We start from the raw sequence: 14,168 nt of genomic DNA, 5'->3' as shown, positions 1-14,168 counted from the left end.
GTGGTGGTGCCAGCTTGGACCGCAAGGGTGTGACCCTGGAAGATGAAGTGTGGCCTGCTCCTGTAGATTCCTGCTGTTCAACACATTCAGTTCCCTCCAGGCCATGGTCCAACAAACCCTACACCCCTGCATGACCATGTGCTCCTTGGCCAGAAATGAGGACCCAGTGGTCGTTCCCATCTTGGCCCCACAATGGTGGAATGAACTTCCCTCTGAAGTCAGGACAGCAGAGTCAATGCCCATACATTTTGCTGCGAATTTTCTGCAATAGCTGTCATAGCATTGCCTCATATGGACAAAATATATGCACAGGGTGACTAGTTTATGATTTATTTATAATTATTAACTTGACATAAAGCAATAAGCATCTAATTTATGGCCCTATATTCCTCCTCCATAGACTTTATAGGTTCATAAGATGGAAAAAACAAACAAAGGAGAATTCAAAACAGCAGACCAAGCAATATCACAGCATCCCCATGGGTGGGGGAGGTATTATGCTTTCATTACAATCTCAGAGAAATACACTGAGATGATTGAGTTAACTCGTGACTGTTAATGGATTTTACAAGTGCGTGTAGTGAAAGTTAACCCCCCACAGACTCAACACACACACACACACACTAGCCCTGGTCGCAGCTGGACAACTAGTCCGACAGGACTTTGACAGATGGTCCAATGGGACGCTGGAGAGGGAGGGAGGACGCAGGGGCTAAAGAGAAGGATGGATGGAGGGTGGAGAGGAGGGGACAATGCTAATGGATGCAGAAGTGTGTGCATATAATTGTGTGTGTGTGTGTGTGTGTGTGTGTGTGTAGGAGGGGAGTCATCTGTTCCTGAAAGAATGGAAGAATAAGAATAAGGGTTATAAACCTCACGGGAGGCAAGGGGGAGACCATGAAGTCCTGCTGACGCTGCATTTGCACTTATACGGCTGTCTGGACACGTGTGTGTACTCAGACGCACAAACACACATGAACACACTGGACACACACCAGTGTAGTGCTCCTCATAATTTATTTTGGGTACATCTAATAGTTTTTATTACTACAATGAAGAAAGATCAATAGTTGAACAAAAATCAATTACCAAGACATGAGCTTTCATTCATGATAAATGGGACATTCATTGGATCACCTGGCTGCTATGTCATTATGTACACAACTTTATCATTGGTTAATATTTTAATCATGTCACAAGTGTCTGTACTGCTCTTATTCTGATTGGTGCGCATTAGTTTCAATGTAACACTGTTTCCTGAAATTCAACCTACTATGTATTCAATATGCAGACAGAGGCCCCGCCCCCATGTGTGTCAGTCAAAAACACTCACGTCGTAGCCACGCCCACTCCTCCTCGCTCCCTTACGCTGGCTGCACCCTTCCGAACACCTCCCCACCCTGAAAGCCAGGTAGAACCAAACACTGTTGTGGTAGACTTCCTGTTGTGACTATCAAAATAAAATTCGAAATAAACAAAGCTCAGAGGAGAGAGAGGAAGGAAATACAGATGCCGATACTTTTAAAAATATTTGGATTTTGGTATTTTTTTTTATTGAGGTCAGATATTAAATTATACTTAATTTTTCAAGGTTTAGTTATTTTATTATTTTCTGGAAAATGAACTGGGCTAGCTTATGAGTCTTATTCAGATTCAGATTCAGATTCAGAATACTTTATTAATCCCCGGGGAGAAATAGTTTAATGTGTCTTCATAATTTGTACCAGATTACAAAGCTCTTTCTGGGAAACTTTCTAGGAAATGATTATGAAATCATGGTCCCATACATTATAATGTTACCATTTATATCTGCCAACATAGTGGTCTACTTGTTCTTTCATATGCTCTCCCTGCAGGCAGGAATAACAACTGGGTGGTGAAATATTGATATTGAGACAATATTGGAGGGTTGACTATTGGTGCTATTACAAATACTTACACAGTAACATTTTTGATAGATAATTATCAGTAATGTGGATAGAATGACTAAGTGGGTAAAGGCAAACAGTAGAACAGTCAGTGTATCATCTACAGTAGATGTCACTCCCAGTTTGGAGAAGCATGATAAAGACAGATACAGGAGCTAAGCAATCTTCTATTATGGATGGGGGTCAGCAACAAAACGTATTTTGGCCACCTAAAAAAGTCCCACCAACAAAAACAGTATCAGTTTAAGTGTATAGTATATTGACAGTATTTTCACCACCTTACTTTGCTGCAGACAGCAACAGGAAAGACATTTTTGGCTTCAGTTCCCCATCTCTGTGCTCGTGAAACTCACCAGACTCCATAGAGAGAAACTTTAACTTTAGCTCGCTGAACACAGGAGCTGCTGCACCGAACTTTTGATCAGTTAGTTAGTTTGTGTTATTGTGTGACTTTGGTAAGCACCAAACCGCACCAACCCTTTTAAATGCCCAATTCACACATGTACATACACACACACACACAACTGATCGATGCAGTGGTAGACCAGCAGCTCCTGTGTTCAGCAATGTTAAATCAGTGTTTTTCTCAGTGGAATCTGGCTTTGTAGAGAGTGATATAATGGCCTCATTATCCAGTTGGAAATCACCTTCTGACATTACAGTAAAGCAGCAAAAATATTGTCAATACAGCATACACTTAAACTAATTACTGAAGGTGGAACTTTTGTTTAGGTGGCTAAAATTAATTTTGCTGCTGACCCCCATCAACAGCAAGAGATTGCATAGCTTCTGTGTCAGACTGCTGCCTGCTTCTCCAAACTGGGGGCATACTGACTGACGTCTATTGTAGATAATACACTGTCTATGTAGAAATACCCCATACAGCTCCACTTCAAAAAATCAGAACTGCCCCTTTAATGTCACGATAAACGTTTTTTTTTATCTGCTCCGTAGAAAGGGAAGCCATGTTGGCGACAGAGCTGTAGTCACAAATGTTGATGTGATAAAAACTGAGTTGATTTTTTTTTTGCTCTTTAGAAACTCAAAGTTTTGCACTTTTATTTTGAAGGAAAGACACAGTGTTCCTGTAACATTGTTGTGAAATCCGCTAGCTTGACGCAACTTCCTGAAAGATTGACAGCTCGTGCCGCTCTCCTCTCGTTTAGTAGTGGAAACGATAGCTCCCGTTGTGTGAGAGACGCAATCACAACTCACATCGCCACCTGATTTTCTGGGATTTAATTTTGTACTTTTAAATAAGTTGCCAAGGAGCGCGCTCAGATTGGAGTCTATAACAATCCACAGGGGTATGAAAGTGGAGCGGACGCTTCAAACAAAGTAAAAGAGGAGGTAGACCTGTCCATTTGATGGCTGCTGGGGATGGAGCCCAGCTGCCTGCCACAGTAGCGGCCAGCCGGAGCGTGGAGAAGGCGCTCGAGGAGGCTGCCGCGAGCGGGGCTCTCAACTTATCCAACCGAAAACTGAAGGAGTTTCCCCGGAGCGCCAGGAACTACGACCTGTCCGACATTACACATGCAGGTCGGTTTGCTTTTCACTGTTTTCCTCAACTTACAAAGCAGTCCGAGCGAGCTAGCTGTTATTATGAGAACCGCCTTTTGTTTTATCGCCACCTGCTTCTTTCTTCTAACGGGGAAGGCACATCCTTCCTCAAGCCCGACACGTTTCACAACACTCACACAACTAACTCCGCAGTTTCATTTGGCCTCATGACTGTCACAACTCTATAGGTCGTACATTATCAATGAAGACTTCTTTCAGTTTATCAGGACCTCTCTCTTATTTCAGCACACGTATAACCCACCAAACTGTTGTTCAACCAGTGACATTTTTTAAACTGGCCCGTAATGTCAGTCTTTTTTCACCCAACTGCAGTGTGAGCTCAGTGTTGCCATCAGCATGCATTGCACAGCAGAACTGTATAGTTTTTAAAAACAAAAGCTCCTTAGGCTTATTTTAAGGGACAAATCCACACTAAGTGTCAGCTTTTTAAAAGAAGTCTCTTGACGTGTTTTTTTAAAAAGTGGACTTCAAAGTTAAAAGGGCAAAAAATGTCAGTTCCTCTTCCTTAACATATCCTCTTATTAGGGACTGTACTTTATTTATCAGAGGAGGTAGGTGGCCTGGGTGTGACTTTTCTTTCTCCTTGAATAACTGGGGAAAATGCATGACACTCTCTTCACCACAAATAACATTAAAAAAACAACAACATTTTTTTAAATATTCACACCACATGTAAGTATTAAAGCCTCACGCCACAAGCAAACTTTACAGGAGTTAAAAACTGTATACAACAGTGGCTCTGTCGGTAACTTGGCAAGTTGAAATCCTGGAGTTGAAGACAACCTTGGTTTTTCACAATTGACATGACCGTTAAAATGCAGAATGTAATGATTTTTTTTAAAGGATTTGGTTATTGCAAACGCTTTATTTTTTTGGCAAAATTTTAAATGAGATGTAGAATTGAGTGATTTGTAAAGCTGGATTTATAGTTCTGCGTCAGCTCTATTCAAAGTCTTCATCATAACTTATGCACATGGCCTACGTTGTTGTGAGCAGTTAAATATGTGCAGTGGTGTCGCTGTACAGTTCCACCTCCATAATGCTAGTTGCCGGTGGGGTCTCTGAAATGCTGTAAAGTTTGATTTATTCAAAACACACCTAAAACACACATTAAACATGGCTTAATGGTGACAGTTTCAAACACAAGTACACAAATCAGCTCCATTATAACTTGCAAAATTCACAGACAAAACACTAATTTGCTGGACACATTTTTCCCACAAATACAACATGCTACCATAATTAGCACAAGTCTGTGGCATTTTACATTATCTAAATTAGCCTATTGGCTTGCGGAATTTTTCTCCACTCATTAGAAGCCAGGCACAACAGCAACATTTCACAAAGGTAACGTTACAAGATTTGGCTTCATTACAACTCACAAGGTTCACCAACAAAACATTTGTCTTATACTAAATGCATTTTCCCCACAAATACAACATGCTACCATTATTAGAATAAGTCTACGACATTTTACATTGCATAAATCTGCCTTGCAGCTAGCAGAGTTTTTCTCTACGCAGATGAAACCAGGATAAGTCGTCACAGGACTTAAATGCCATTGTGTGGGGCCTTTAATGTCTTCAAGATTTATTGTTTCTTATCTGTGAAATAAGAGTAAATAAGACCTTGGTTTACACTGTGCAAACATAACCAGTAGGTTTTTGTCGCTGTAGCATTGGGTTACATGTCTGGGAGACTCATGTCAGGCTTTGGCGTGGGGTACGCGTATACACAGAGCCTACGCTGTAGGTACGGTGTTGATTCGATGCAGAAGTATAAAATCCTGCTGAAGATGGAAGCATGTATAACACATGATGTGTCCAAGGACCGTTGGAATTTGAAAATATTTTCTGTGTTCATAGTTTCTGGCTATGATATACAGGGTGTATTTTGGCAATTCTTAATTAAAACATTAATTTTAAACCCACCAGTGGGATTCAGAGGGCATTTACAATAAATACAAAAAAAAAATGAACAGAAATAATGAACACTCCCTTAGAGATGGAAACATTTCTACATGCTTTACTATGTTGGCTATAGCATGGGCTATTGTAGTTTTGAGTAGTTTCGGCTTTGAGCGATGAGCCTATAGTGCATCAACAGTGAAACCTTTAGTAAGCACCCTCCAGGACTCTCTGAATGTGTGTCACTCGCTTCATCCCATTGAGCTAAATTGTACAGGACATGGAGGCTATTGATAACGACAACAGAGAGTAAAACTGAACAGTGAGGTAGGTGTGGATGACACTGTGGATTAAAGGGAACTACCTTGGCCTTGCCTTGTTGAAAAGAGGATTACCCCATCCAGGTTGCTGAAATCAATCTGGCTATGCAGGGATTTGAAGCAGCACCCCCTATCCTCCGCTACTGCTTTCTGTGCTTTGGTAATTATGACCATCTGCTCATAACAACCCAGGTCTAGGCCCTGTGGGATGAGGAGGCCTTGAACACACATAAACACACACACAGGCACCTGCCACTGGAGCAGCCCAACCCTAATGACTATGGATGTGATGAATGTATCCCATACCTACGGTAATGCCACTTGATTAGGATGTGTTTATCCAAGCACAGGTTCTTGGATAAACTAATAATCCAGCTGGGCAAGTCAGTCAAAGATACAACTGTGGTTTTCAAAGTTATTATACATGGACAGTTTACTGTAGCCTGTGGCAAAATATTTACAATGTATTCTGTGGCTCTGGAGAAGCTATGTCAAGTCTGACCAAAAAAACCTTGATGATGTCATAGTGGTGTCATTAGGGTTCCCAACTAGGGCTTGTTTTGTGGGGGTTGTAATGAATGATGCTATTGACTTGTGTAGGACTGAGCGTTTTTGGAGCTTAACCCACATTAGGGACTAAAATACAAATATACCTATATAGAGTTGGTTTTTGGTTTGTCCAGTCTGGGCTGCTGTAGACTGGCTGTGCAACATAGTGATCTCCATGGATGAGAACCTGCTCCCTATGTAGATATAAACTGATAATTTTAAGGTAACGAAAACACAACAATTGTTATTTTTAGGTGATTTTACACTAAAGAAAACATGCTTACTTTATATTCCATAATGTTATTATTATCACATTGTCTAAATCAGTGGTTCCCAACTGAACCTAGGGTCTAGATTTCTCCATAGTCATTAGTTGAAGGTCCTCACAGTTAAATACATTAAGCGTCATACTTGTGCTTGGCCATGTCATTGAGCTAGTTTGCTGTCTCTGTCAAGTAGCTGTCCATTAGTCACTCAATCTACAGCAGGGGATGACACGTCAAAATAAAGCTACGTGCTGCTGGAAATTTACTGTACTTTAAAATAAAGTGTGTTTTTGCAGATTGGTCCAGAATGGACCCATGACCCACTTTTGGACTGTGACCCACCAGTTGGGAACCACTGCTCTAAATTAGCCTGTTGGCTAGCAGAGTTTCTGCCATTATATCACCCTAAATTCCACACACTGGACCTTTTTATTGGTGTAATTTTTTAAATATGAATTCTCCAGATTAATAAGGGTCTTGATTTTCATGTGTAAGAACTCCAGCATACAGTAAGTGACCATAATCAATAGATAAGAGCCTTGCGCTGTTAAGCTGGAATAGACCTTTGACACAGTTGACATTTTGGTTTGTCAAACACAGGTGACACTAATAACATTAATTAATAACGGCTGTATTCCATTAAGGTGCACCATTGTGAACGCTCTAGTAGTGCATACTGCCTCACTGGAACACTTACTGTTGGACTTAAATGGAACAGAGTCATAATTAACATTATTAGTTCCACCTGGGATTATTTTCCAGGGCTGGATAGATTTGTTCCACAGCAGACATTTGACTCAAAGCAGGAAAGCACAGGTATAGTTGATTACATTAATGATGGCTGCACTGGCTTTAGGTGCTCCACTTCCAGGATTCTGCTGTGGTCAGTGCTTTATTCCTGTCATGACTTACTGGGACACTTCAACAGAATGGAGCCACCAGTAATGTCAGTATTTACACCTGTGGTTTTTCTGCTATGACGATTGAACCTCCATAAGTAATTACAACCTCCATATCTCAAATAAGTCCAAGTTGACATTTCAAGAAAACAGCAAATGTTTATTGTCAAGAAGCTTGAACCAGTAAAATTTTGGCTTTTTTGAACTGATAAATTATTAATAGACTATTAATATGATGATAATAATCAAGTCAAGTCAAAATATCTGCTCTAAGAAAGGTCTACAACAAAAATCAGTCACTGGTGGCACTAGGAATGCTCCTAACAGGAGTTGAAACTTTGACTAGCTGACTAGTATAAAAGTGAGAAAACATTCAGAAAACAGTCAAAAAATTGAGCACAGTTAAATCTATAAAGTTTAACATTATCCGAGAAAATACTGTGTATTTTAAGAGCCATTCGAAATTGTTTATCACATTTTTCAACAACCAAATCATTTTATTTTAAATGCCATAAACATTACCAAATAACATAAATTGAAAACAATTTTCCATAGGAATTTGTAAAGAAACGTACTTTCAAATGGTGAACACAATCACATATGAAAAGTTTGACCAACTAGTTGCACTGGCATTTCACAGGATGTGACATATTCTGTAGTGGACTTGGATTTTTGGACATTAATTTAAAACGGGGAAAGTCATAAATTCCAGAGGGAGGTCAAAAATATCACCAGAGCTATTTCAAATGGGATATGTTCACCATGTCAGTCAACCTTTGCTTCACCTCCACATTGAACAAGGTGGCTGCTGACATCACCGTCACTCACACTGGCTCCTGGTGACTCATTTGTTATTCATTTAGCTGTAATTCTAGGGTCCTGCTCTTCTATAGGCCAAATTGTAGACATTTAGTCTTGAACACATGCTTTTGCAGCACCTGGGCTGTCTTTGTGGTAATGTCTAGTGTGTGAGTAATGAGGTGCTGTAGGTGTCACTGAGATACCTGGTAGTTATGCCACACAGATGATGTATCAGCAAATCTGTGTGTGTGTGTGTGTGTGTGTGTGTGTGTGTGAGAAATGGTGACAGTCCTAGCTGATTCACCAAACTGTCATGCTGGTTGTCAGATATGGTCTCGCCTTAGGTCTAAACTAATCCCTATGAAGAACATGAATGAGGACAGGAACCTGAGTGAAATCTGAAGCACAGTGTAAGCCCCCCAGAAGCATACATTAACTTTTCTTACAAGATAGAGATACTTTGCTTTACTTTATTTTTGATTTTCAACCAGCTATGTATCAAAACAGTGTGGGTAGTATGTGTCAATGAACTGTGCTAAACTTCCCCCTGTCTAACCACTGCCTAGATATTCCTCTTTGCCTCTGGTGAAACTCCACTGGATGATGTAATTTATGTCATCTTGTGGAGTTTTTCTTGTTCTTGAGCTGTTGTTGAAACTACAAGCTGTACTTTCTATTTTCGTATTGCCCTCCACCCATGCTGGCACCACGAACACAAAGAGTGAAGATGTAGATCAAGAGACTGACCTGCCCCTCTTTATCTCTCAAACTTTGGCTGAAATCTGAACAAACGGCAACACTAGGCAGTGCTTATCAAATATATATCAAGTTTATGTTACTGCATTGCCTATTTCTCCCCTACAGTGTTTTTAGAAACATATTTCAGGGCCCTGTTTAGCTGTAATAGCGAGAGTTTGTGAACAGGAAGTGGGTGCCAAACTGTTTTCTGCACAGTGAAAATGGAGGCTGAAAAAACTGAGGTCAAACTGTGAAACTAATGTTTGCAGAAACATGTTTAACTGCAAGAGATTGAGATTGCTTCTTGCCAGCATGTAGGCATTGTGTCAAACAGACATGTTTGTATTAAATCACCCACCAGTAGGAGCATTTATTGGTTTGGTGTAGCGCAGTGCATTCTGGTAGTTGTAGGTGTTCTCCCTGTTGAGGACAAGCATCCTTTTTCTTTGTTTTCTCTCGTTCTATAGCAACAATTTCAAAAGTATGTGCGTCTTTCTGCTGCATAGACATCCTAGCTTTATAAAAGACAATCTTTCTAGCTATGAAATACCCCTTTAATAATAAATGGAACAGTTTCCTTTTAGTGTTGATGTGTTCTGTTGTTTTCCTACTTACAAAAAAGCAGTGAATGTTGCTTATCAGGGAGAGGGCAAAAGCTTGATGGGAACAAAGAGCATTACATCAAGCTCCTACCTAAGAAGCTTTTGCTAGTTAACCTGCATAACAAACAGGATAAAATGAAGACAACAAAGTTTTGCATTTACAGTGATTTTTCTTGAAACAATGCATGTGTGGTCTGTGGTTGATGATCATGACATCCTCCTAGAACATAGCAGCCAGAGTTAAGCTTCACATGAACAGTGTTGTTTGATGGTTTGATTTTACATTGGTGGAATCAGTAGTAAGGCTAAATCTGAGAAAGACTTAACCTTCTCAGTATGTAAACTGTTCAGATGTAGTCTTGAGAGGCACCCACCTCTGACCAAACCAAAAACAGCAATCAAAAGAATTCTGTCTGCAACTGTTAATGCATTTGGTTAGATTATGTTCGTATATTTGATATTTGGTGGGGTTTGGTAATATGACAATATATACTGTGAGTCTAGGGCTGCAACTTTTCTTTTCTTTTTCATTTTTGAATAACCATCTGATTCATTTCTCTATTGACTGATCACATGTTTGTTTTATAAATGGCTGTTACAGTTCGTTAATGTCCAGCTCAAACAGCGGTATCTTGCCTTAGTATTATGATGTATTCCCAAATGGAACAGGATAGGCAAGCAGGACATAATCTTAGGAGGAATTAGATTTGATCGTTTAAAAATGGCCGTGTCATAACAGTAAGGCATTGGGGGTGTAATGCTGACAGGATAGTAGTATCTATCAGGGAAAGAATGACAAAGTACATTATATGCTCCATGTAACAGTTGCTGAAGCAGTCTAACAAAATGCCTTGCGCATAATCTGGAGCTGTAACAGATGCCACTTTTCTCAAAGTGAATAAATTCTAGCCGGCGGCCTATAACCAAAATATTTTCGGAAAAAGAAGACACAGATGTAGCACGCTTAATCTTAGTTCTGTGCGGCTAAAGGTTGCAGATTGATTGATGTGTAGATGTCATGATATTTTTGACTTGAATTGGTATTGTAAGCATGCATTATATTTTGTTTTACAGAAAGAAAACATGATTAGATTTTGATAGGAGAATCCAAAGATTTTTGGGCATATATTTTTGTTAAGTACGTGCACAAATTGCCTAGGCATGTGCGCTAAAATGGTATAAAGGGCTTTTTTCATTTGATCTCAACCTGAAGCCCAAGTTGACTTCTTCAAATGTGTATTTCTTTTTCATGACAGACAGCCCAAAATCAATGGATATTCAGTTAACCATCATCACACAAAGCTATGTCCCCCACTCCTAATGCTTTATAACACGTTGTTTGCTGAAAGCAAACTTGCACATTAGAGCTCTGATTCTCTGCCTGAATCAGATTGGGCCTGACCCGAACCTGCAGGTTCGGGCTGGGCTGGGCTGTAATTTCTCATTGTTGCCCCCAGGCTTGAATCGGGTTAGGTTCTAGCCAATTTAGCAGTATTTTTTTTTGTTTTTTTAAATCAGCAGTTCTTGTGCGTAAATGGCAGAAACTTTCATTTGATATCACTTATACTATATAGACTATATGGACTGATACTGGACTGCTGTTTGTCTTTTTCAGACACATTTATTCAGGCACATTTTCATATTCAAGTTTCAACGAGGCATTTGCAGATGTAAAGATGCAGCTCATCTTGTTAGTTTAACTGGGATAAGACTGGGCTGTGGAGGACCCACAGTGTTTATGATAACCCCCCCCCCTTCCTCTCCGAAGCAGCTTCCCGAAGGAAGGTCAAAGGTTCACCCACACACACACACACGCACACGCACACGCACACGCACACGCACACGCACACACACACACACACACACACACACACACACACACACACAAAGAAGGAGACTTGGCTTGCCTCCCCCAGAGTGTTTCCCGGTAGCTCGGAGCGGTTGAAGGGAACAAAGCGTAGCCATTGTATGTTGTGTGCACCTTCTGGACCTACAAGTGAATCTACACAGCCCACTCTAGGGCAAACGCTGTAATAACTAGGTTTACTAAGTATGGGTTTTGAAATGATAAATGATAATCTTTGTGTTACTGGATTGAAGCTGTCAAATGAGCGCATATGGTGCCAGTATTCTACATCTTTAAATCTGATCACTTTCATGCTAAAAATGATTGTATAACTATGGGACAGTATAATTTTTATTTTTGTTCGATGTTTCACAAAGCACACACAATAACATTTGTCATGTATTTTGTTATTGCTGTATTGTGCACAGAGCTGTTGTACGTGAATCTGTACAAAAGCTCTGTGATAAAGAAGAAATGTTCCCTGCTTTAAAGAGCATTACTGAGTTGGAGGTGTATTGTTTGGTCAACTGGTTTTATTCCAAGATGTTGACAATCAGGATAACACTCGGGTCTGTTACAGTGACAAAGGGGTGCGACTAACTTCTTTCTCTTTAGGTCAATTTTTCAATTAATCAGAGAGCACTTAAAAACACCTATTAGAATTTCCTGGCGCTCAAAGTAATGTCATCAAATGCCCTTTTCTATCAACAGCCCAAAAGCCAAATAGTTAATTTCCTTAAATGTTAAGACAAGGAAGGATGGCACATTTTCACATCTGAGAAGCTTAACGTTATCTTTTTAAATTGTTGAAACTCACTAGCGACAAAATAACCAAAAGCTGTGGTCGTGTTATAAGTGAGGGATGCTAGAGATGACGAAGGTTCCGATGTTTGAGTGTTTACATCATTGGACAATTAAAGACAGTGATGTGATTATGAGTGCATTGACAATATGACACTACTAAAATTTAGACTCATGGGAGGCATTCATGTTTGTCTGGTTTTCAGGCACTTCTATAATACTAAGCATCAAGTCTGTCGAATTGAAGCTTTCACAATAACCTCCAGTTTCCCAGTCTTAGTTACAACATTGAAAATTTCACACAATTCTAATAGGCTATTTAGATTACTGTCATGAATGACAAGGAAAAACTAAATTGAGAAGCTAGAAATGGTCTTGGTTTGGCATTTTTGCTTGACAAATGACTTAAACAACCCATTGACTATTAAATAGATAATATCATTGATTTATTTCCGAAGCTCTTCAGCTCTGAATCTGAAAATCTATTAAATTGCAAATTACCTGCAGTACAATATTCAGCATTCTTTGTTTCAGCCTGGATTCCTGTGGTTTTCTTTGCTTTGTTCTCTTAAAGTGGAAAATAATGAGCCTGCAGTGGAAATGATTAATGAGTGCTTCAGTAGCATTTGGGCTGATAATTCGGGAGGTTCATCTTGCTATTGCTGATCATGGAGAGCCATTTAGAGAAGAAGCAAGTTTTAATTTATCAAGTGATGCTTGACATGTGTGGCAGCAAGGCCTCAGTGCGCTTCATATGAAATTCCTGTCAGATAATCTGACAGCAGAGTTGTGTCCTACAAATTTCAAAACAGACTTAAACAGTCTTACAGCCATGCCCATTTTTGCTGTGATTGGTCAGGTATGTGGAAGTAAAAGTACAGGGGCTTTGAACTTTTCTCCCCTTTTTCTTTTTTATGCCTCTGTGCTGGCGATATCCATGGCCGCAGTCATTTTGTTTTCAGGTTGTCCATCTGTCCTGCCATACATACATTCTTCCGTCCCATTCCTGTGAACACGTCTTAAGAAGGCCTTGAGGGAATTTCTTTAAATTTGGCACAAACATCTATTTGGACTCAACGATGAACTGATTTTGGTGGTCAAAGCAAGGTCACTATGGCCTGGCATTAGTCTCATTTTGTGAATTTGATATCTCATAAAGGCCTTGAGGGGATTTCCTTAAATTAGGCACAAACACCCACTTGGACTCAACAATAAGCTGATTTGATTTTGGTGGTCATAGGTCAAAGTCAAAGTCACCTTGACCTTGTCCTTCTCATTCTTGTGAATGTGATATCTCAAGAACACTTTTAGGGAATTTCTTACAATTTGGCACAATCTTCCTCTTGGATGAATTGATCAATGATGAACTCATTAGAATTTTGTGGCCAAAGGTCAAGGTCACTGTGACCTCACAAAACATGTTTTCAGCCATATCTCAAGAATTCACGTGCTATATGACTACATTTGTCTAATGGGATAAAATGACGAAGTGACAACATTTTATATCCAAAACACTGGCCATTATTGAATGTCAGGAACAGAAGGGGAGACATTTGGTCAGATACTGAATTGCTGACACTGATCTTGAAACAATACTGACTGTATGGATCCTCTGTGCTGTCAGGTTGAAGATGTTTGTGAAGCATCCACATTTTAGAATATGTAGCTTCTTTGCAGCGAAGCTGATATTTGAAGCATTGCCTACTAGGGATGCACCGAAATGAAAATTTGTGGCCGAAGCCGAAGCCGAATATTATTAAACGCTTGGCCGAATACCGAGTACCGAATACCGAATATCATTGTTTAGTTTTTCATTAGTTTTTGCAGATGAAACCCCTCCAGATTAGTGTTGTCACGGTACAAAAATTGGGACCCACTGTGCGATACTAATGAAAATATCATGGTTCTGAGTAGTATCACGATACCACAG

At 39.8% G+C, this 14,168-nt stretch overlaps 1 protein-coding gene across 2 annotated transcripts in view; it reads left to right on the top strand.

The window, feature by feature from the left end:
* Positions 1-3,074: 3,074 nt before the first annotated feature.
* lrch4 (leucine-rich repeats and calponin homology (CH) domain containing 4) overlaps positions 3,075-14,168 on the top strand; it is an 82,054-nt gene continuing 70,960 nt past the window's right edge. For both annotated transcript variants that reach the window (XM_050067636.1, XM_050067635.1), the window contains exon 1: positions 3,075-3,467. In XM_050067636.1, coding sequence (XP_049923593.1) covers positions 3,296-3,467 — 172 coding nt within the window. In that variant the 5' untranslated portion in view covers positions 3,075-3,295. The remainder of the gene's footprint in view (positions 3,468-14,168) is intronic.

The sequence above is a fragment of the Epinephelus moara genome, chromosome 17 (assembly GCF_006386435.1).
Source record: "Epinephelus moara isolate mb chromosome 17, YSFRI_EMoa_1.0, whole genome shotgun sequence".
Taxonomy (NCBI): domain Eukaryota; kingdom Metazoa; phylum Chordata; class Actinopteri; order Perciformes; family Serranidae; genus Epinephelus; species Epinephelus moara.
Note: the sequence above shows the minus strand (reverse complement) of the source record. Positions and strands in the feature narration are given on the sequence as shown.